The sequence below is a fragment of the Megalobrama amblycephala genome, linkage group LG20 (genome assembly GCF_018812025.1).
Source record: "Megalobrama amblycephala isolate DHTTF-2021 linkage group LG20, ASM1881202v1, whole genome shotgun sequence".
In the NCBI taxonomy this organism is placed as follows: domain Eukaryota; kingdom Metazoa; phylum Chordata; class Actinopteri; order Cypriniformes; family Xenocyprididae; genus Megalobrama; species Megalobrama amblycephala.
Genome location: NC_063063.1, coordinates 11688681 through 11714071, shown reverse-complemented (window position 1 = coordinate 11714071; position 25391 = coordinate 11688681). Strand labels below are relative to the sequence as shown.

The 25391-nt window shown below is 41.6% G+C and overlaps 1 protein-coding gene across 2 annotated transcripts in view; it reads right to left on the bottom strand.

Moving 5' to 3' along the window:
* Positions 1 to 293: 293 nt before the first annotated feature.
* plxdc1 (plexin domain containing 1) overlaps positions 294 to 25391 on the bottom strand; it is a 448642-nt gene continuing 423544 nt past the window's right edge. For both annotated transcript variants that reach the window (XM_048171697.1, XM_048171698.1), the window contains 2 exons: positions 876 to 1015; positions 294 to 764 (listed from right to left, as the gene is read on the bottom strand). In XM_048171697.1, coding sequence (XP_048027654.1) covers positions 642 to 764; positions 876 to 1015 — 263 coding nt within the window. In that variant the 3' untranslated portion in view covers positions 294 to 641. The remainder of the gene's footprint in view (positions 765 to 875; positions 1016 to 25391) is intronic.

Below are 25391 nucleotides of genomic sequence, written 5' to 3'. Positions count from 1 at the left end.
AAACATTTAAACTTTTTAAAATTTGCTTTTAAAATGTAGTAATTGCATTTTCTGTTAATTTGCGTGTTCCATCAATATTTTATGTGCAAATTGATTTCATGTTTTATGATTGAATGACAGGGCAAAACCCCAAAAAAGTGTGTGGTATGACATATCACTAATAATAGAATAAGTTATTTCAATTAAAGTGTTGTCAAGTCCATGTGGCTTACTGAGTATTATGCATATTTTATTTTTACACTCAACAATTGTAAATCACAAAATATCTTTTCAAATAATAATAATAATAATAATAATAATAATAAAAATCTTTAAAGATATGCTGCACATTAACTTTCAATAATTTTAGCTAACACACCTTCCAACCTCACAGAGTGAAGTTAGCAGATTTGCTGGTCACAATCACATTTTCTTTACAATTACTACTTCTTAGAACAAATTAAACTTCTTTTACCATAAACAAACAGCATAAAAGATGCTGCAGTGTGGCTGACAACTGTAGGGAGACAGAATAGCTCACAAAACTTTAATTACAGTCTCAAGTGATCCATTAACAATGATAGCCTTTCATTGCACCTTTGTCTTGTTCCTAAAATCACTCAAGAAAAAAAAAAATCTCTTTTTTTTTAGCCCATGCCTCCTCAGCACTGTTCTGCCTCAATGAAGCCCTCTTTCTCATAACCCCCAAGATCAACCTCAGCATAGCTGGAATGGCATCCTTGATTCCGAAACTTCATGGAAGGCCAATAGTTATTGGTGCGACGCTGTGAAAAGACACCACAACAGAATAACAATAATCAATTTTATTTCATTTTTAAAGGATGAGTTGATCAAGATAGTAAAGGAAAATGATGGATGGATGGATATGTGCTTACCTGCATGAGGTAAAAAGGAGGAGCAACAGTTGGATGTGTGTTAATGTAGTAAACAGCCAAGAGGGTCAAGAACACCAGTAGAACCAGAGCTGTGATTACACCTGCAATGATGGCTGTGTGTTCTGGTGCCTCTTCCTCACCTGAAAGTGTGAATGAAAGTGAAGCAATGATAAACAGGAACACAGTGTGGTTATTTTCCATTCGAAAAATATAAAAATCTTCCAGTTCATAGATGTGGATGTGCAAAAGGACAAGGTAAAATGAACACAAAGAGCACATAAGACAGACGGATGATTCAGCTCAGCATAGATATGGTGAATCACAAGCAAAACTATGAAGTCTATATCAGTGTAACACTAAGCAGCCTTTTAATCTGACGCAGATGCTATTTTCAAATTGAACTCATGAAAACAGCTGCAAATCAAGTCAAGTCACCTTTATTTATATAGCGCTTTTTACAAAGCAGCTTTACAGTGATAACAGTTTCACAGAAGACAGATAAATCCCAACACATAGAAACTCTTTCACCTAGATATTATCACATATAGACTGTCTGTACCCCAAATTAGTATTCTGCAAAATACAAAAAACTTCCAAACCCATTTAAGGGTAAAATTAAATTGATGTTCAACAAATAAAAAACAGAGATAATACTGATAAACAAATGATAAAGCTTGGGTTACTGAATATTAGACCCCTTTCTTCAAAAGCACTTATTGTAAATGATATTATCACAAACAATAATCTAGATTTGCTGTGTTTGACAGAAACCTGGCTAAAACCAGATGATTACATTACTTTAAATGAGTCTAGCCCTCAAGGTTACTATTGTAAGGAAAGGAACAAAATTAGCTCAAATTAAATAATTAATTCATAGGGAATTATAAAGAGTCATTTAGTTTACGACCGAGCAACTGAATCGTCCAGCGTTCATCTGCTCGAGCCGTAATAAGCTCTTGTAGCGGATGTGAATATCCACTATCGTGAAAACACTGATTAGAGCCCGGTAACTTTAAGATCGACAGTTTAAGACATTACATTTTACAAGCACATAATACAAGACACTTTCTTTTAAAATCTACAAGAGAGCATTTTAACACAAACTAATCTAACACACACACACACACACACACACACACACACACAAACACGTACGCATTGCAGAAAGGAAATGAGAGAGAAAGAGTTTTAAGAGAGAGAATGATATGATGAGCATTTCTAGCCAAATATGCACTTCAAAAGACCTGACCTGAACGAACCATGAATCATTAATTTAAATGCACCAGTTCAGCTTTAGAATCTGGAGGTACTTGCTTGAGTCGACTTTAAATGTGAATCTTTTCTCCACCCCAATCATACATAAAATTTATGCAGATAAAAGATGTTTGATAAGTCCATTTCAAATTGTTTGGAGTGATTTGATGCAGTTTTAGTTGTAGGAATAGTCTCTGTGAGTTTTCCTGTAAAGTTAGGTCACAGGCCTGCATTGTCTCTGTCTCTTTTGATCTGGAGATCAAAGACTCTTTATCTTCTTGGTGACCATTTGGTTTGTGACAAATAGCTTAAGTTTGTCACCTCTCCTTCTGTCAGGAAACATGGGTGTCATAAAAGTACCTAGCAGGGTTTTTTCTGTAGATGGACTGGAGCCGAAAATTAGATTCTCTGAGTTTGGGTTTCTGGAATTATGTTTTGAAAGAATCATCTGAATGATTTATTTGTCTGGTTCGTCCACGGTTCCTACACTATTATCGACACAATCCTTGTCAGAAAGGCAAAGGGGGAGGTGTTGCTGTAATTTATAGTAATATCTTCAGTATTAATCAAAAGTCTTTCAGATATTATTCCTTCGAAGTGATGGTGCTTTATGTAACATTATGTAAGACATTTGTGCTGGCTAATGTATACAGACCACCAGGGCACCATACAGACTTTATCAAAGAATTTACTATAAAGACCTTGTTGTTGGTGATTTTAATATCCATGTAGAAAATGATAAAGACGCATTGGGATTGGCATTTACAGACATTCTAAACTCTATTGGAGTTAGACAACACATGTCAGGACCTACTTATTGTCGTAATCATACTTTATATCTAATATTGTCACATGGAATCGATATTGATGCTGTTGAAATTCTGCAGCAGAGCGATGACATCTCAGATCATTATTTAGTCTTGTGTATACTACGTTTTTCCAAGGCTGCAAAACCGCCACCCTGCCATAAATATGATAGAACCGTCACTTCTACCACTAAAGATCGCTTTATAAATAATCTTCCTGATCAGTTTCATCGCCTTAGCATACCAGACAGCTTAGAAGACCTCGATGTTGCAACAGAAACTATTGCCTCTGTCTTTTCCAGCACATTAGACTCAGTTGCTCCTTTGCGCTTAAAGAAGATTAAGGAAACTAATCCAACGCCGTGGTACAATGAGCACACTCGGGCCCTTAAGAAAACAGCCAGAAAAAATGGAGCGCAGCTGGAAGAAAACAAAACTAGTTTTCGCATTTGAATTTTTTTCGCATTTTGTGGAGAGAGTGATTGATTACAGAAAGGCCTTAAAAAATGCTAGATCTATTTATTTTTCAAATCTCTTAGAAAAAAAAAACACAACCCTAGGTATTTATTTGATACAGTGGCTAAATTAACGAGAAAAAGAGCTTCAACTTCTGATGTTTCCAAACAGCAAAGCAGTAATGACTTTATGAACTCATTTACTTGCAAGATTGACAATATTAGAGTAAATTATAACCATGCAACCGTCTACTACAGTATCGCGTCAGACAGTGCACTGTAGTGTCCCTGAGGAAAAATTCCATTCATTCGTTGCTATTGGAGAGGAAGAATTGTCTAAACTTGTTAAATAATCAAAATCAACAACATGTATGTTAGACCCTATATCGACTAAGCTACTGAAATAAATGCTTCCAGAGGTCATAGATCCTCTTCTTAATATTGTCAATTCATCTTTATCACTAGGATATGTTCTGAAAAGCTTTAAGGTGGCTATTATTTAACCTCTTATTAAAAGTCAATTACAGGCCGATCTCGAATCTACCTTTTCTGTCCAAAATACTAGAACAGGCAGTATCATCACAACTACGTTCCTTCTTGGAAAGAAATGGTATCTCTGAAGATTTCCAGTCAGGATTTAGACCGTACCATAGTACTGAGACTGCTCTCATTACAGTTACAAATGATTTGCTCTTATCATCCGATTGTGGTTGTATCTCTCCATTAGTGTTACTAGATCTCAGTGCTGCTTTTGACACTATCAACCACAATATTCTTTTGAATAGACTTGAAAATTATGTTGGCATTAGTGGAATTGCATTGGCATGGTTCAAATCATACCTATCTGACCGTTACCAGTTTGTAGTAGTAAACAAAGAGATGTCATATCGATCACAAGTTCAATATGAGTTCCTTGAGTACCCCAAGGCTCAGTACTAGGATCATTGCTTTTCACTCTGTACATGCTACCCTTGTGAGATATCATTAGGAAGCAAGGCATTAGTTTTCACTGTTACGCTGATGATACTCAGCTCTATATTTCTTCGAGCCCTGACAAAACTTACCAATTCACAAAATTATCGGAATGCATAGCTGACATAAAAAACTGGATGACCAGTAATTTCTTAATTTCATAATTTGTGATGGACATTTGCATATATAAACATTATATTTTCGTGATTGTTTAATATTCTTTATAAGTTTTGTTTTATCTGCCACTATTATGCATGTTCCTATGTGAGTACTTTTATTTTGACATGTTTCCATAAGCACTGCACGTTGGGTAACAGGAAATAGCAAGCTCATGGGCAGCAAACGCTTAACATATGTTTTTGTCGCATCTGATTCGATCCTCCTTCTAAACCAGGGGTCTCAAACTCAAATTGGCTGGGGGCCGTTGCTCTGATTGACACCTCATAGGAGGGCCATTTTAATATTCAAGCACAAGAACGTACAAAATTTCTGAAAATTTACTTTCCTTTGCATTATTTTTCATTTACTTTCATTACTAAAATATTTTTTGTCATACTTAAAAAAAATGTAAACAGCAGTGTCTCTATCATTGTTACATACAGTATTAGTTTTTAACAGTTAGTGCAAATATTTTCTCTTAATTTATTTTAGCTTAAATAACATCAAAATCTTGCACTGAACAACACTGTACTGAACAAATGCAATCCCTGAATACATTTGTACACTATTCTATTTCTTGCCAGACACCCGGCTGCGCTTCTGCTCACATTTGTCCAAGATGCCGTTTGAGCATCCGTAACGTTTATTGGTAACATCGGACGTATTTTGGTGGTTTAAATCGACGCTCGCGACTTGCATGAGTACTTTTACTGTAATTTAGGCACGCGTGCTCATAATAGAAGCGTCGCTATCGCGATGCACATGCGGTGCGGCGTGCTCTTTTTCCAGGCGCGCATATGCCGCGGAGAGATGAAAACATCTCAACTTTTCAGAATGCCGCAAGCACACCGCAGGTCATGTGACAAGGACCAACCGATGAGCTTCGGCCTTTCCTTAACAACACTGAAATCTCAGCCGAACAGCAGATCATAGCTGTACAGGGTGGGTTTTTATTTCTCATCTCCATAAATATATCTAGTAGTAGAGCTAATGCAAGGACTAGAAATCAAGTTTTCTTTTGTTGAAATTTCCTCATTATCATCGAAAGCGCAGCTCATGGTTGCATAGCAACGACAGATGCCACGGAGTGAAAGTGATTTGGAGAGAAGGAGAAAGCAGCGCACCCGCTTATGTGACGCGATCGGACGTGATATGTGAATGGCCCCTTAGAACGGCAACTTTTTCTTTGCATATGGAATATGGTATGAGACAATTAGAGAACAATAATAATAATAATAATTTAGCGGGCTAGATTATGTTTTATTTTTGAGATCAGTTGCAGGCCGGGTGGAGGGGGAAGGGGTCCGTAAATGGCCCGCGGGCCGGCAGTTTGACACCACTGTGCTAAACCCTGTCGAATGCGATGGCTGTAAGTTTATTTGAATCATCCATCTGTTTAATATATGTTGCAAGAGTTTAATGTAATATAATCAAAGATGTTTTGTTTTGACAATCGGCGCTAACGTGGTGTATTGAAAATGCGTCTAACCTGCGTTAGCAATCGTATCTATATACATTTCACTCGTTGCACTGTTAATAAGCATGATGTCATTTAATTTATTTAATTGACAGTTTTACTCGGTTCAATGGCCACTGAGTTTGCCTGTGTAAACCACACATTGGTCTATTAAAGGAGCAAGGCGCTCATATCCTGGCTCTTGAACAGAGTTTGGCTTGCTGTTTATTTATATTACACGCTTGGAAAGCAAAACATATGAAGAGAACAGTACACTGGGTGTGCTTTTTACCAATCTTTCATTTGAAAGCCATGTTCATGACCTCAAGGCTAGATTACTGTAACGCTCTTCTGGGTGGTTGTTCCGCTCACCTGTTAAACAAACTACAGCTGGTCCAAAATGCAGCAACTAGTTGTAACACCTGCTCGTTAGGAGTATGCATGAACAGTGTTAGCTGAATGTTTGACTCAGTGCCAACAAGTAGTAGCTAAATTTTTTCAATGCACTGAGCTGGATCAATGGGCCGATCAGAAGATACGAAGCTCGAAGGAGGCAAAGCATACACAACACAAATTTGGAGTTTCAGATTTTTGTTCTATTTGCTATTATGTATTTTCTTTTTTTTTTCTTTCTGATTGAAATGTTGATGCGATGAACAGTAAATGATAATTGACAAAGGCAAACCCGATGAAATGTCAACTTTTAACAAAAAGGGGAAACAAAAAAATACAATATGATCAACTATAATCAAGTTCTTACTTGAAAGAAATTAATAAACCAAAAAAAAAAAAAAAAAAACACAAATAAAATGAATTCAACAAAACCTTTCCTTTGTTGACTCTTTGATTGATAATTTCCCTCTTTTCTTTCTCCTGGCTTAGGTTTGAAAATTATTGGTTTTCTAATTTAAATCTTTTTTTTATAGATTAATATGTTTAGTTTCAATTTTAAGATTTCTAATTCTCCTGCCTTTACTGTAGTTTGACTCTCTTGCTTCAAATGCAAACTCAAATCAATACTGTAACCAAGATGATTCAATTAGAGTAACCATTCACATGAATGGTTACCGCAAAATTTACAATGTGTATATAACCAAATAACACTTTTCAGAAATATATACATAAACAAAACAAATTGTAAATAGTGTTCACCTCAGTTCAGAAAGATATATACCTCAGTACATTCAATATTAGAAAAATATACGTGAGTCCATTCGATAAATTCAGTTCAGAAAATATACCTGAGTCCATCAGAGTTCAGAAGGGGAAAAAAACGATACCACGAAGTGGATAATCTTTTTTTCCAGATTGCACCACGAACTACGGTGACGACGGTGACCAACTTTGGCTCGAGGCTCCGGATCAACAAGGCCACAACAAGCTCTTTTTCACAAAACTACTCAATTTGGTAAGCAATTTAACTCTAAATAACTTTTATATACTTTGTTTAGTAGTTGTTCACTAATTATTTCTCAAAATTAGATCGTTTCAACACAGAATTCTTAAGCTTTGTTTTCATGCGTTTCTGTTCCTTCTCTGTCTCGTCTGCGTCTCTCAGTGGGCGGAGTCAGCATCACTGCTGATCATACTCAATTTGACAATCTACACCTGCAGTGCAGATTCTAACTCTGATTGGATAAATGTTACTGCAGTAATTTGCATGTTACTGATTTAATTAATAAAGCATTTTATTATTTTATCAATTTTCTTTTATCACTGTTTTTTTTTTTCACACAAACAGTTTTACTGGAAGGGTAAATATGCCAAAAATAGATTTAGTTTTTGTTTTTTTGGACTGCAAATGGAATAATTTCAGTCAGGGTTACACCCTCCCCTCCTAGAAGTATGCAAGTCCCTTTGCATATCACCAACAGGTGTATAACCCCGAGTTACAGGGGATCCTACTTGAGAGAAATCCTGCAGGGACTCAGAGAGAGCAACATTTAGACCTTGAAGAAGGGATTGAACTATGGTCACCAGAGGATTCCCCAGTTCAGGGTAAGTCAAGATTTTAGGTTTCTCTCTATGTCGGACAGACCTTCTCAATTCAGTTTCATCCTTTTCTACATTGTTTGCTTCTTTGGCTTCAATTATCTCCTTTTCAGCTGAACTGGGTTCTGGAATGAATAATTTTCCATGATGATTCGGATCCTGCACCTCCAGGGTAGGTGAACGACTCATTTCAGCATCTTTTTCTCTTTCAGGATGGACCTCAGGATTCACAGGTAAGTTGGTTCCAGGATTCACAGGTAAGTTGCTTATGGGGTTTACAGGTTCAATCACAGATAATTCATCAATGTCCTGAAATTCCCTTTCAGGTATGTCATGTTGAACTCCATGGTCGATCTCCAAGCTTGCTTCAGGTGAAGGAACAGTACTTTTCCTGTTTGGGTGAGCTACTTCAGAAGTGTGAACTGTAAAAGACTCCTTCACAATATCAAATTGAGGTGTTACACAATAACTTTCCTCTTCATCAGAGTCAGGGATTTCCTCAGTTTCCTCAGAATGTTTACAGGCTGTCTCACTGCGAGTTTTGCGCTTGGGAACTGGACTCTGGGTCTCACATTCATGCATTTCAGATGGAAGAGTTCCACATGGGAGTAACAAATCCCGATGTAACGTCCGAATGGGTCCTGTTTCAGTTTCAGGGCATACTTTGTACACTGGCAAATCACCATGTTGGTCAATGACTACATAAACTACTCCTTCCCATTTGTCAGCGAGTTTGTTCTTTCCCCTGAGTCGAACACTTCTGACTAAAACACGATCTCCCTTGTGCAATGTTGATGCTTTCACACATCTGTCATAACGGGTTTTATTCCGTTCCGCCATCTTCTTTGAATTTTCGCTCGCAATACGGAAACTTTCTTCAAGATGTGACTTGAGATTCTTCACATACTGTGAATGTGTCATGTCTCCCTCATTTTTTAAAGGTAATCCAAAAGCCAGATCTACAGGAAGCCTAGGCTGACGCCCGAACATCAACTCATAAGGGCTGAACCCCGTGGTCTCATTGCGAGTACAATTGTAAGCATGTACAAGAGGTTTTACATACTCTTTCCAGCAGCTTTTCTTTTTATTCTCTAGAGTCCCAAGCATGCTTAACAACATCCTATTGAATCTTTCAACAGGATTTCCCCTTGGATGGTATGGGGTTGTCCTGACCTTTCGCACTCCAGCTACTTCACACAACTCCTTTATTAAATGGGATTCAAAATCAGGGCCTTGGTCACTGTGAAGGCGCTCTGGGTAACCATAATGGCAAATGAAATGCTCCCACAGGCACTTCGCAACAGTTTTGGCCTTCTGGTTAGGGGTTGGGATCGCAAGTGCATATTTAGTAAAGTGGTCAGTAATTACTAACACATCTTTGGTGTTACTACAGTCAGGCTCTAGAGATAGAAAATCCATGCACACAAGTTGCAAGGGACGAGTAGTTGAAACATTCACAAGAGGTGCAGCCTTTTCAGGTGAGGTCTTCCTTCATATGCACCGTCCACAAGTCTTGACTTTGTGCTCAACATCTGATGCCATCTTGGGCCAATAGAATCTGTTTCGAACTAGATCTAGTGTACGATCAACACCCATATGTCCGAGGTCATCATGCAGGGACCTAAGAACATCTAGATGGAACTTTTCAGGTAAGACCAGTTGGTAGGTAGTTTTCTCAGCAAAATTCCTTCTTCTGTATAGGATTCCATCGCGAAACACCAGGCGGTCTTTCTCTCTGAGGAGGTAAGGTAATCTGGGAAGAGCAGCCCGTAAGGTACTAGAAGGAGTTTCCCCGGTTCGAAGTTGTTCAATAACCTCTCGGATACAAGGATCGGCTAACTGTGCACTTTGAATTTCAGAAAGGGAGAGGTGAGAAATGGTCGGTAGTCCTCCGCATTGATCTTCCTGTGCATAAGCATCAGGTACAGCAGTTTCGTGCATCGCCAAGGAACTGACGAAGGAAGCAGGTAAGTCGTTTGGACACTCCGGCCATTGAATGAGACGACTGTCACAGATGGCTTTTACCACATCATCACTAATTTCACCAGAATTCATAGTAAGCTGTTCAGTGAAATCAAGAATGCGGGTTTGTTCTTTCAGAGAGACATCATCAGCTGGGAGCTTTGCGTGAGGTCGACGAGACAGCCCATCTGCATCAACATTCTGCTTCCCCGACCTGTACTGTAATTTGAAATTGTAGGTCGAGAGTGCAGCTAACCACCTATACCCAGTTGCGTCAAGTTTAGCGGTGGAAAGAACATAGGTAAGGGGGTTACTGTCTGTCACCACTGTAAATATGCCTCCATAGAGGTAATCATGGAACTTTTCGACCACTGCCTACTTAAGTGCCAGAAATTCTAATTTATGGGCAGGGTACTTGGACTCGCTACTCGAAAGCCCCCCGGCTTGCATAGGCGATAACTCTAACTTGTCCATCCTGCTCCTGATACAAAGCAGCGCCCAGACCTGATGTGCTTGCATCAGTATGCAGAATGTATGGTAACCTGGGGTTAGCGAAGGCCAATACTGGCGCAGTTGTGAGCTCCTTAATGATCAATTCAAATGCGTCTGCACAGGAGGTCGTCCATCTGCCATTGAAAAGCTCTTTGGGGTTCCTGTACTGGGCATTGCTCTTTAACTTAAGGCACCGACGGGTAGGGGGATACCCTGAAGTTAACTCATTTAAAGGCTTCACCTTCTTGGAGAAATCTTTGATGAAACGTCGGTAATATCCAACAAACCCAAGAAAGGAGCGGAGTTCTTTCAGATTTTTAGGAATCGGCCAGGTTTTGACAGCGGCTACTTTATCGGGATCAGTTTTCACTCCCTGGTCTGACACTATATGGCCGAGGTACTTGACTGAGGTTTGTGCAAAAACGCATTTCTCTGGCGCAAGTTTAAGACCATATTCTTTAAGCCTGTTTAGGACTCTGACCAGCCTTTCCTCGTGTTCCTCCAAATCATTGGAAAAGACAATTATGTCATCTATAAAGACAAGGACCTCGCGAAGATTGATGTCTGCCATACACTTTTCCATTATTCTTTGAAATGTGCTTGGGGCGTTAGTAACCCCTTGTGGCATACGGTTGAATTCATAAAATCCTAACGGACATACAAAAGCCGTTTTTGCTTTGTCAGTTTCTTCAACCTCAATTTGGTAATAACCAGATTTTAGGTCAAGTACCGAAAACCACTTGGACCCCGTTAAGGCCATGAACGTGTCTTCAAGTTTGGGGAGTGCATACGCATCCTTGATGGTCTTTTGATTTAATTTCCGATAGTCAATGCATAATCGAATGTCACCACTCTTTTTTCTGACCACAACAATGGGAGAGGAGAAGGGAGACTGAGATTCTCGTATAACTCCCGCATCAAGTAACTCCTGAAGGTGCTGCTTCACAGCTTCCAGATCTTCTGGATGTATGGGTCTTGCCCAATGTTTAAAGGGTGTTTCATCCACAAGATTTATCCGATGTTTGACCTTATCAGTGCACCCAAAGTCCTGGGAATGTAAGGAAAATACTTCTGGCATTCCTTGAAGCCGTTTGGCAAGCCTACTCTTCCATTCTGGTGAGATGGGGGAATCACCAAAATTAAACTCAAGAGTGGACTTTGGAATGAAGCTTGGTTTGCTATCATGGTCATTACGCTCCTCTGAACATATGGACTGAACTGCCTTTAATTCAGCTAAAACACATCTAGGAGGGATTTTGATGTCATGTGTGGTAGGGTTGGCGACTACAACAGGTAAGTGGCAATGTCTCTTGTCTTCAAGCGTGACCATGCATGTCTTAACTATCAAGCCACAGGCAGAGGGGAAAAAGATGGATGTTCGACAACTACCCATTTATCTAAATGGGATACAGCAACAGAAGCCTTTCCACAAAGAACTGCACTTTGTCCAGCAGGTATCACCTGAGAATGGTTTTCAGATAGTCGCACTAGTCCAACATTTCCTTCTACATTCTGCCTCTGGCGCAATTCCAGAATCTTTAGCACTTGCTTATATCCATAAATAGGAGAAAAGTATCTAATTTCTTGCCGTGAAAAGTCTTTGTACAGGTTATCCAAGGTGTTTGTGCCAATCAACACTGAAGGCTGAGAAGTAGAAGAAAGATCAGGGACAATCAAAGCTAAAGTAAGTACCTCTGTGTCAACTCCCACAAAGTCCTTGGGAAAAGTGATGGTCAGCTTGACATAGCCAAGGTAGGGGACATTTTGACCATTTTCCCCCTCAACTTCCAAAAGATCATTTAAAGAATGAATTGGCTGATCGAACAGGTTCTCATTGTAAAAGGATTTTGTGATGGTTGTGACCTGTGAACCAGTGTCAAGCAAGCAGTCACAAATTACTCCTGCAACATCCACTTGCGCAGTGCATTTTGCTCCAATTAACCCCTTAGGTAAAACAGATTGTCGTGACCTCGCTTGTGCGCGGGCTGACAGTGCCCTAAAAGACTTGGGACACCTTGATTCAATCCCAGTTCCCATTCGTCCCGCAACAGGAACTGCTGTCAGTTTAAATGTGGCTTAGTACTGCCATTCCGCAAGTCCCATTCACGTTGTCTCTTTGCAAGCTCATCCCGCTTCTCTGACACCAAGGCTGGATTTGGGTCATTGGAACAAGAACTGGCAATGTGCCCATCCTCCCCACACCGAAAGCAATAGCCTGGTTTTGGTCTAACTGGTTGGGACTTGTCTTGGACTTTGGGTTTTCCTTTAGGACTGATGGCACTCTGCTTACTTGAGGACTTGCAAGTGTTCAACTTGGGGTTTGGTTTGTCTTTAGACTGCTTCGAAGTTAACAATGCAAGCTGATTTTGGAGTTCTGCTATCTGACTGGCCAACTGAGCAGTGACAGAATTAAATTGAGTCATATCATCTCTAGCGGCTGTTTGAGACTGCATTATGGCACGCTGCTTAACACCTCCCAGGTGTTGCTTCATTCGTGCACTTTTGGAAGCATGCTTGCTCTCCTCGGTTCGTAATAAAGTCATTAGCTCTGCAAAGGATGGGGGAGCATGCCTTTTCTGCTCTAACTGCAACTCTAGAATCAGAGAATTTTCCCAACATCCTCTGCAAAACTGCTTCAGCAGATGCTTGTCAACTTCTGAGCCAAGGACTCCACCACGGCGCATGGTGGTCTGTAACGCAACATGCAATCGTTGCAAGCAGATGGGGTTTCTCCCGGGTTCTGGAATATGTTCAGGAACTTGGTGAATAACTCATCGCCATCCTCAATGGGTGCGAAAGCAGAATCAAGAAGCTGAATATAAGTTGAAGGAGATGCCGCCGGGCCAACAGATTTTACTATGTCTGCTGCCGGGGAAAGAAGGCTCTGACAGATCCTGCGCACTCTGTGGAAATCAGAGACTGTTGGGTCTTGGAAAAGTAGTTCAGCGCTAGTGCGCCAAGTCTCATAATCAACCTCGTTGGGTGGATGGGGAGTTCGCCCAGAGAAAACACGGAGCCGTAATGGTGAATTTCCAGGTATGGCTAAGTCACTGGTGCGTACAAGATGTTCCACCACAACTTTCTGCACTCCAGGTGGATTTAAATCACTGACGGTGATTGACGGGGAGCCTGGGCTTGTGGCTGACACTAGTGGAACAGAGTGATGTTGTGCAGCATTTGCTGTTACCTGGGACTGCTTAAGGGGGGACTCAGTCAAGGATGGGTCTGCTGAATGAGCAGGTGAGGTTCATTCATTCATTCTTTATTTAAAGAGACAGGGACAGCGTACAATAAACATTAACCTCAAAAGGAGAGATGCATTGTGCAGGGTTTTAGCTCAAGAGCTAATTTTCACCCGTAGTCCCTGTCATCAACTTCAGCAAGGACAGGTAAAGGACATGGCTTTGGCACCACTGTCTCATGAATATGAGCTAACATGCCCTTCAAGACATCCTCAAAATTCTCTCCACTGCGACTGGCCAATTCTTTCAGCTCGTTAAGGTAAGTTTGGGTTGTGTTTCGTCCAAACCTCTTGACGTAGACACTTGATAAAGCTGTCACATGGAAAGAGACATCAGGATTATTCTTTGCATGCTGGACATATGGAAACACTGTCTGAAGGGTTTGGACTGCTAGTCCAGAGCTGAACTCAACTACCAAGGACTTCTGTGATTCTAGGCAAGGATCACTGATTGGGATGATTCTGTTAATTGACCCATACTGCTTTACAAAGTCCAATATTTCCTCATCCACTTCAGTTTCAGTTATGCCGCTAATTATGATTGCATTAGGGACTTTTACACCCTTTTCCTCTATAACTTCCATTTTGTTTTACTTATACACTTATTTTTCTTGAGAGGGAATTTATAAAATCAAAAATAAAAGTTAATGTGTGCGTTTCTCTTTGCCTCCTGGCTGCTGGCTCGCCACTATTTATGTAACACCTGCTCGTTAGGAGTATGCACGAACAGTGTTAGCTGAATGTTTGACTCAATGCCAACAAGTAGTAGCTAAATTTTTTCAATGCACTGAGCTGGATCAATGGGCCGATCAGAAGATACGAAGCTCAAAGGAGGCAAAGCATACACAACACAAGTTTGGAGTTTCAGATTTTTGTTCTATTTGCTATTATGTATTTTCTTTTTTTTTTTTTTTTTTTCTGATTGAAATGTTGATGCGATGAACAGTAAATAATAATTGACAAAGGCAAACCCGATGAAATGTCAACTTTTAACAAAAAGTGGAAACAAAAAAATACAATATGATCAACTATAATCAAGTTCTTACTTGAAAGAAATTAAACAAAAAAAAAAAAAAACACAAATAAAATGAATTCAACAAAACCTTTCCTTTGTTGACTCTTTGATTGATAATTTCCCTCTTTTCTTTCTCCTGGCTTAGGTTTGAAAATTATTGGTTCCCTTTCGTGGGAACTATCGACGCTACGTCAGTGACGTGATGGGAATCCTCTGCATTTTTGTGTTCGTGAAGCACTATTGTATCCAACCAATGAGAGAACGTGACGTCAGAGGCGGGCGACGTCGCGGACCGGAACCTATAAAGCATGCCCGGAAACAAAGAACGCTAGCTTCTGTTGTCTTCAGTAAGCGCTATTTGTATCTTGTCTGTCTTATTTACTGTTGTTTGTCTACCATCTCGCCAGAAAGTGATCTCTTCGTCTGAGGACAAGAGTTTCTAAACAAGTGAAATAAGACACATACATACATATATAAAGAAAATGACGGAAAAAAGCCAGCGTTTCACTAAGTGTGCACCTCCTTGCCCGCGATTCATCGTGGAGGGAGATACACACGAGATGTGTGTGAAGTGCCTGGGAGTTGAGCACGCACAGGCAGCTCTTGAGGGGGCTGTCTGTGTGCACTGTGAGCGGCTCACTCTCAGGGCGCTGCGCTCACGCCGGGCGCTCTTTGAGGAGGGCGCCGCGGCGAGTGTTCCCCGCGGGTCTGGTCCCGCTGCTGCCGAGGCACAGCGAAGGCTGCACTCGTGGGGTTCACAAATGGATCTAGCAGAGGGGGGAGAGACGGGCTTTGCCTTATCGCTCCCCTTACCTACTAGATCTAGTGTCTCTCCTTTGGTGGTGGAAGCACGCGCTGCGGTTTCTTCCCCTCAAAGGGAGGCACCGGCACTGAATATATCTTCCTCCGAGGAGGTTGATGTTGAAGGTGTCGAGGGTGGTGATGAGGGACCGTCATCCTCATCTCCAGCCCATGAGGAGCTTATGGAGGTAGTGACCCGGGCAGTAGAAAAACTAAATATAAGCTGGCCCGCGGAGGAGAGCGTTCCTAAAGTTAAAAGCAAGTTGGATGAACGCTTCCTCCCAGCTAGGTCACTACCCCAGCGTCGGGGACTGCCGTTCTTTCCTGACCTCCACACCGAGGTGTCGAGGTCGTGGAATAGACCTGTGCAGTACCGTGTCTTCAGCCCACAGACATCAATGTACAGCAATATTACTGGGCTGAAGCAACACGGTTATGGGGCGATGCCTCGGGTTGAAGAGACGCTTGCGAGCTATCTCTTGCCCGAGTCTGCATCGTCCCTGAAATCCCCGACGTTGCCCACCAGACCTCTAAAGCAAACATCAAATCTGGTGGGCAAGGCTTATTCGGCAGCGGGTCAGGCTGCGGCATGTCTGCACACAATGTCAATACTGCAGGCATACCAAGCTGATCTGCTGGGGGAGATTGACGAAAGTGGGGAGGTAACTTTTGACACTATTCAGGAGTTGAGGAAGGCCACAGATTTAGCTCTCCGTGCCACCAAGGAGACGGCCAAGTCAGTAGGCCGCTCTATGGCAGCCCTGGTGGCCACGGAGAGACATCTGTGGCTCAATCTCGCTGATATCAAGGATAAAGACAAACATATCCTTATGGATGCGCCGCTTTCCTCCGAGGGCCTGTTCGGTGACGCAGTTAACACTGTCGTCGACAGGTTCGAGGAGGCAAAAAAGCAGAAAGCGGCGTTCCAGAGATTCCTCCCCCGAAAATCACATCCCCCTGAGGCTGCTGGGCGGGGGCAGCCTCAGCCGACAGCCGGCTCCTCGGGACACAGGTCCCAGCAAAAGGCTAGTGTGGCCGCCCGTGCCCCCCGCGGAAAGCTTGGGGACCGGAGCGTGCTGCACAGCCGAAGCCTTCCGGGGGTAGGGCGGATCTGAGGACCGTCATCATTTCCCGGAAGGCTTCCCAAAAGAAGTCCTGACGCTTATGGGTCAGGGCTTCTGAGGGCAGTCCCCTCCGAAGGGGTTCGACGATTAATTTCTATCGTTCCCCATCGGTGCCCTCAGGGGGCTGTTCTGCCAACCCTGCCACCCAGTGTGCGACAGGGCGCAGCAGTTCCCGTCGATCCTTCGAGGAGGATCGGCCAGCACGTGATTCGTTTATCTGCCGGTGCGCCGCATCAGATAAACGAGCCAAGTGCTCAAAAAACACCAGAGACCAGTCTCGAGAGGCTGGTTCCCTTAGTAGAATTTTTGGGGGAATGGAAACTTCTTCCGAATATTTCGAAATGGGTGCTGCTCATGGTGGAACAGGGCTACAGAATTCAGTTCGGTTCTCGTCCGCCCAGGTTCAGTGGAGTGATTCACACTGTGGTAGCTCCAGAGCAGTCTCTGGTAATGGAACAAGAGGTTACGACGCTTTTGCAAAAAGGGGCTATAGAACGGGTTCCCTCTCCCAGCAAAATGTCGGGCTTTTACAGCCGCTACTTCATTGTTCCAAAGAAGGATGGGGGGTTGCGTCCGATCTTAGATCTACGTATACTAAATCGTTCTGTAAAGAGATTAAAGTTCAAGATGCTTACACTCAGACAGATTATTCCACAGATCAGATCCGAGGACTGGTTTGTGGCGATAGATCTGAAGGACGCATATTTTCACATATCCATCCATCCTTCTCACAGGAAGTTCCTCAGGTTTGCTTTCGGGGGCGAAGCATACCAATACAAGGTTCTTCCCTTCGGCCTATCATTATCACCCCGCACGTTCGCGAAGTGCGTGGATGCAGCCTTGGCTCCTCTGAGACTCCGGGGCATCCGCATGCTGAACTATATCGACGATTGGTTGATTTTAGCTCAAACAGAACGTCTGGCAGCTCAACATCGAGATGTTGTGCTGTCGCACATGAAGAAGCTTGGGCTGAGGCTCAATGCCAAGAAAAGTGTGCTGGTTCCGAGTCAGGTTGCCAACTATCTTGGGGTAATCTGGGATTCGATCACGATGCGGGCACAATTGTCTCCCGCTCGTGTGACGTCCATTCTCGGGGCAGTGAACGGGGTGAAGTTAGGCCGGTCACTCACTGTAAAACAGTTTCAGAGACTGTTGGGTCTGATGGCAGCTGCGTCCAACGTTGTTACTTTTGGCCTTCTGCACATGAGACCCTTACAGTGGTGGCTCAGGACCAAGGGGTTTTCCCCGAGGGGAAATCCTTTTCGCATGATCAAAGTCACGCGGCGATGCCTTCGTGCTCTGGTCATGTGGAAAAAGCCTTGGTTCCTGTCCCAGGGACCCGTGTTGGGAACTTCATGTCGTCGCGTAATGCTTACGACAGATGCGTCCCTCACGGGCTGGGGAGCGATCATGAGTGGTCGCTCAGCTCAAGGTCGTTGGGAGGTACACCAGCTCTCTTGGCACATAAATCGGCTAGAGATGCTGGCAGTGTTTCAGGCTCTGAAGCACTTCCTCCCCGACCTCAGGGGCCATCATGTGTTGATTCAGACAGACAACACTACGGTGGTCTCCTACATAAATCACCAAGGGGGATTGCGGTCTCGTCCACTATGCAAATTAGTCAGTCGCATCCTCCTGTGGACCCAAGGGAAATTACTCTCACTGAGGGCAGCTTATATTCCGGGGTATCTGAATATGGGGGCGGACGCTCTGTCGAGGCAGAGCGCGAGTCCAGGGGAATGGAAGCTTCACTCCGAGGTAGTGGAGCTTATATGGAAAACATTCGGTCGAGCGGAAGTCGATCTCTTTGCCACAGAGGAGTCAACTCAATGCCCTCTGTGGTACTCTCTGAGGCACCCAGCTCCTTTGGGGTTGGATGCCATGATACAGACGTGGCCGAGGCGACGTCTGTATGCTTTTCCCCCAGTCTCTCTGCTCCCGGGAGTTCTGGACAAAGTCCGTCAGGAAGGGGTAGACCTGATATTGGTGGCTCCTTTCTGGCCAACAAGAATATGGTTTGCGGACCTAGTATCGCTTCTTCACGGCTCTCCTCTGGAGCTTCCAGTCAGACAGGATCTCCTGTCCCAAGCGGGTGGCATGATTTTACATCCCCGTCCAGAAATGTGGAAACTGTGGGCCTGGCCCCTGAGGGGGCAAGGCTCATAGAATCTGGTCTCCCAACCGAAGTTGTGGAGACCATCCTTCAGTCCAGAGCTCCGTCTACAAGGAAGCTTTATATGTATAAGTGGAAGGTGTTCTCTACATGGTGTAGTCTTCTTAAGGTGGACCCGGTCCATTCTTCTATCAGCTGTGTGCTTCAATTCCTTTCAAGAAAAGCTTTCAGAAGGCTTAACTCATTCCACACTAAAAGTGTATGTGGCTGCTATTTCAGCCTATCACATTCCTATGGGTGGTGTCTCGGTAGGTCGAGACCCCTTAGTTGTTCGCTTCCTTCGTAATGCACTGAGGTTGAGGCCTTCAGTACGCCCGAAATCTCCGACCTGGGACTTAGCCATTGTGTTACAAGGGCTGGCTAAGGCGCCCTTTGAACCTTTGAAAGATGTGTCAGATAAAATGCTCACATTGAAGACTACGTTTTTATTGGCCATCTCATCCTTGAAAAGGATAGGTGACCTTCAAGCTCTTTCGGTTCTACCATCATGTTTAGAGTTTGCACCAGGCATGGTTAAGGCCTTTCTTCATACAAGGCCTGGTTACATACCTAAGGTCCCCACTAGGGTCCCAGGTCCTATTGTTCTGGAGGCTTTTTATCCCCCTCCGTTCACTAATCCGGAACAGGAAAAACTTAATTTGTTGTGCCCTGTGAGGGCGTTGGATGCATATGTCCACAGAGCTGCCCTGTGGAGGAAATCAGATCAACTGTTCGTATGTTATGGGTCCCCGAGTCGAGGGGGCCCAGCGTCCAAGCAAAGGATGAGTAAGTGGGTGGTTGAGGCCATCACTTTGTCTTATAATGCCCTAGGGCACCCGTGTCCTTTGGATGTCAGGGCACACTCAACTCGAGGTATGGCTGCTTCAAGAGCTCACATGTCAGGAGTTTCCTTGGCGGATATTTGTGGTGCTGCTGGATGGTCATCCCAGCACACCTTCATCAGATTTTATAATCTTAATGTGAGTAGTACCCCGGGTGCTTTGGTGTTACAAGATAGCAGCCAGGCACTCGGAGGCACGGCGTAGTGGGGACAGCGTTCCCATCATGTCACTGACGTAGCGTCGATAGTTCCCACGAAAGGGAACGTCTTGGGTTACGAGTGTAACCCTTGTTCCCTGAGTAAGGGAACGAGACGCTACGTCACGTTGCCGTACCTCCAGCATGCCTGGAGCGCTTACTTCAGACATATCACAGAAGCTAGCGTTCTTTGTTTCCGGGCATGCTTTACAGGTTCCGGTCCGCGACGTCGCCCGCCTCTGACGTCACGTTCTCTCATTGGTTGGATACAATAGTGCTTCACGAACACAAAAATGCAGAGGATTCCCATCACGTCACTGACGTAGCGTCTCGTTCCCTTACTCAGGGAACAAGGGTTACACTCGTAACCCAAGACGTTTTCTAATTTAAATCTTTTTTTTATAGATTAATATGTTTAGTTTCAATTTTAAGATTTCTAATTCTCCTGCCTTTACTGTAGTTTGACTCTCTTGCTTCAAATGCAAACTCAAATCAATACTGTAACCAAGATGATTCAATTAGAGTAACCATTCACATGAATGGTTACCGCAAAATTTACAATGTGTATATAACCAAATAACACTTTTCAGAAATATATACATAAACAAAACAAATTGTAAATAGTGTTCACCTCAGTTCAGAAAGATATATACCTCAGTCCATTCAATATTAGAAAAATATACGTCCATTTGATAAATTCAGTTCAGAAAATATACCTGAGTCCATCAGAGTTCAGAAGGGAAAAAAAAACGATACCACGAAGTGGATAAGATGATAGGAAATCAGAGATCCAAATTCAGTCTGGGGGGGCTCGTCATCTTTCTTTTCTCTCAATGCGGCTTGATGAATCCTCACCATGCGCGTGAATCACAGCGGAAAATCCAAACTTCTACACATACAACAAAAACTGGCCGATTCCTTTGAATTAAGTGTTTTGTTAATCTTTTTTTCCAGATTGCACCACGAACTACGGTGACGACGGTGACCAACTTTGGCTCGAGGCTCCGGATCAACAAGGCCACAACAAGCTCTTTTTCACAAAACTACTCAATTTGGTAAGCAATTTAACTCTAAATAACTTTTATATACTTTGTTTAGTAGTTGTTCACTAATTATTTCTCAAAATTAGATCGTTTCAACACAGAATTCTTAAGCTTTGTTTTCATGCGTTTCTGTTCCTTCTCTGTCTCGTCTGCGTCTCTCAGTGGGCGGAGTCAGCATCACTGCTGATCATACTCAATTTGACAATCTACACCTGCAGTGCAGATTCTAACTCTGATTGGATAAATGTTACTGCAGTAATTTGCATGTTACTGATTTAATTAATAAAGCATTTTATTATTTTATCAATTTTCTTTTATCACTGTTTTTTTTTTTTCACACAGTTTTACTGGAAGGGTAAATATGCCAAAAATAGATTTTGTTTTTGTTTTTTTGGACTGCAAATGGAATAATTTCAGTCAGGGTTACATAGTGTTCTTACTAGAACCAGGAAGTATAACCATATTAGCGCGGTTCTGTCAACACTGCATTGGCTGCCTATTAAACATCATATAGATTTTAAAATCTTGCTACTTACTTACAAAGCACTAAATGGTTTAGCTCCCCAGTACCTGAGCGGGCTCTTAATGTATTATAGTCCTTCACATCTATTGCGATCTCAGAATTCTGGACAGTTGATAATACCAAGAAAACTGCAATCAACCAACTATCAATCAACTGCAGGCGGTAGATCCTTTTCCTATTTAGCACCTAAACTTTGGAACAGTCTTCCTATCACTGTCCGGGAAGCAGACACACTCTGTTGTTTAAATCAGTTTAAATCTAGACTAAAAACACATCTGTTTAAACTTGCATACACATAACTCATTATCTACTTCTATAATTCAAATCATGTAAATTGTTAGGCTGCATTGATTAGGTCAGCCGGAACCGGGAACACTTCCCATAACACCTGATGTACTCGTTACATCATAAAAAGAATGGCGTCTTGCTAAAATGAGTCTCTCTCTCTTTATCCCGAGGTTTGCCGCAGCCTTCCAGATCCAGGTCGTATCCAGATGAGATGAAGGACCTGCATCTAGATATAATACTAACGCAGTCCTGACATTTCAACTAAACTATCCCCTGCGAAGGCCTCCTTCCCTTTCCTTTCCCTATGTATACTGTAGATAAAACGTTATCAAAATTATTCTAATTCACATAGACTAATTTTTCTGTATTATGCGGACCAGACAAGTAATTTGGCAATATCACTTTTTAAAAAAGACCAAGCTTCTGTGCACATACACACTCAAACACGCAAACCTATAGACTAAGCACGTAAATAAACGGCAAAAATGCATTAAAGGTATTCGGTTTTCAGTAGGAAAGGTGTCATTTAAGCGGCCCCTAAAGTAAGAATTAACAATTTTTACAAAGGAAGTGATTCAATCAAAAACCAACTTTAAGCTTAATAATATTTTTTTTCTTAGCACTTGTCACTGTGAAGCTGCTTTGAAACAATATGTATTGTGAAAAGCGCTATATAAATAAAGATGTCTTGAGTTGAGTTGAGTTGACTTGATAACTGGTAAATAATTTTGGCTACACAGCAGCTTTTAAAGAAAATGGTGTCATTGACCATCTTAAATTCAGTATTGATTCATTCCGTTGTAAAAATCATTAGTTATTATTTATTTATATCAGCTCCAAACAGTATACCTTAATCATGAACTAAGATTTTTTTTTTTTTTTTTTTTTTTTTTTGGTCTTGGGTTTTATACAGACACCTATCAGCAAGATACTGACACCTATCAGATTTTACATTTTTTTCTTCATCTCATACTGCATATTTAGTTTTCAGGTTGTCACTGTTGCTGACTTCTGCTGGTGAAATGTAGCATTGAAATGCATTGTGTACTTTGTTACTTCAATATATATATATATATATATATATATATATATATATATATATATATATATATAAAATATATATATATATAGAGAGAGAGAGAGAATTTGTTAAAATTTTGAGTTTTAGCAATTTTGGTTACAATTTATTTTAAAGGGTCCTTAAGTTTGATCTGTGTTTGCTTGAGTTGGACTTTTAGTTTTTAGTGTCTGTTTGGACTTTAGTGTTTAGTGCCTTTAGTGCCTAGTGCCTGTTTGTCATGTTTTATCTGTGTTTTGGTTTCAGTTTCAAGGACTCACAAGCTCCACCTCAGCCCGTCCACCAGTCAGCTCCAACTTGGCTTCTCTCTCCCTCTGCTCCACCTGGAACCATCATCCTTCCAGCTCCACCAGGCTCCCTCGTCCCTCCATCCACCTTGGTCAGTCATTGCTCTACCTCCTCCATGGACTTCTGGGCCTTTGGATGCGCCTCGTTCCTCAACCCCTATGGCTCTATTGGGCTCCTCCTTTCCTCCACCTCAGTCCGCAGTCACACCAGCTTCACCTCGGTTCTCCAGCACCCTGGCTCCACCTTGGCCATTTGTCACCAAGGCTCTGCCTTGGTCTCCTAATCTATCTGTGTCACCTGGTCTCTCGGTCCATCGGACTCTGCCCAGATCTTCAACAATCATGCCATCACCTTGGTCAATCGGGCTCAGGACTCTACTATGGTTCCTCCCTCCAATCGTCATAGGTTACCATCATCCTGTCTGGCTTCTGGGAGTCTCTCCATCTGTTCTGCCCTGGTAAGCTCCTGCACCATCTGCTCCACCCTGGTGGTCTTCTGCTCCATATGCTCTGCCCTGGTGGGCTCGTGCTCTGCTTTGTGGTCTTCTGCTCCATCTGCTCTACCCTAGTTGTCTCTTCTACTGCCAGTCCTGACACTCCCTCAAATGGATTTTCACTGCTTCCTCATATGTTGGACTGGTTTTTGGTATCAGGAGCCGCTTAGTTGCTTAGTTGGGGGACAATTGATATTCAACAATGTTTTTGATCTGCCTGCACTGACACCATTGTATGCGAACAGAGCTGAGCTGGATGATGACATCACTTTTCTCAATACTGAATTTATTTAAGCTGAACAATGACACCATTTTCTTTAAGAGCTGCTGTGCAGCCAAAATTATTTGCCAGTTATTACTGCAAAGCTTTGACCCAGTCTGCATTGTAAAAAGTGCTATATAAATAAAGGTGACTTGACTTGACAAACACACATTCATATACAATTAATCAACATAATGTAAAACGATATATACACATATTTACACCCACAAATACACACACACATAAAAAACAACATTAAATAAATAAAATAGAATTAAGGCCTCCTATTACAATACACATACAACAATAATTTTCTTACATATCTTCTAACATCTCATCAGATATATGACTGTTTTCATTTCCTAAGAAAATCATAAAGCGGTTCCAAGCATCTTCAAATCCTTATATCTGTCTTTAATAATATATGTTATTTTCTACAGCGACATATTCATTGCCATTTCTTTGCCCCCAATTTTTTCCAGTTAAGTGCTATAAGACGTCTAGCTTGTCGAGTACACATATAGACAAATATTCTCTTCTTCTCAATTTAAGATTACTAGGATATATTTTTTTGGTTCAAGGGAAATAGTGACATTGATTATTTTGTCATAATCTATACTAATCATAATCATAATCTGCACTCCCTTCCAGAATTTCAAAATCTTTTCACACTTCCATACACAATGAAAGAAAGTGCCTTTACATGAATTGCATTTAGGACAGATGTCTGTAATATTTTCAGTTTATTTAATAATACGGTGGTTACATAGACTCACATTAGCTAATTATACTGTAACATTTTCAATCTTGTATTAACAGTTTGCATCTGAGCATCTCTACAGTCTCTACCTCTCTCCAGTTAGTCATTGATATTTCCTCATTGAGGTCCTTCCTCTAATCGAGAGTTTGCAGACTCATTAGATCCTTCTACAAACATATTATATAAAAGTGAAATCAGACCTGTACTATAACAATTTTTGGTGACTTCCTTTTCCAAGATGGATAAAGGTAGTACATTTTTAAAACACGTCTGAAATGGCAAAATAAAACTCCTTATTTGCAAATGATTTTTAGATATACCAAATGTAGTAATCACTTCTTGAAAGGATATTAGTCTATCTTCTATATGTAATTTTTTTATATATGTTTAACCCCTTACTAGTCACCCCCACATTTTGAAAAATGACATACCCAAAATAAAATGGTTGCTGCTAACAAGTCCTCCGGACTACACACAAAACCAAGGTATCATTTGAAAGCTGACACTTGACAGTTTACTATGAAAGACTCAGAATTACTCTAGCAATTACTAATAGAGAGATAAACAGAGATAAAGCTCAAACACAATGGATATATATATATATATATATATATATATATATATATATATATATATTATATATTTTTTTTCATAATAATTGTTTATGAAAATGAAAAATGCAAAAGGCAGATACATAGGGGCCTGGAAACATAAGCAAACTAAAGCAATATGTCTAATCAATATATGTTTAAAATTTGAAGGTGATACAAGCAAAAATGAAATTTTTACAACCATTTATTTCAGTGCATGTCTAGGCACCTTTCCAAAAAGGCCACTTGGAGATGCCAAAGGGACACTTGGT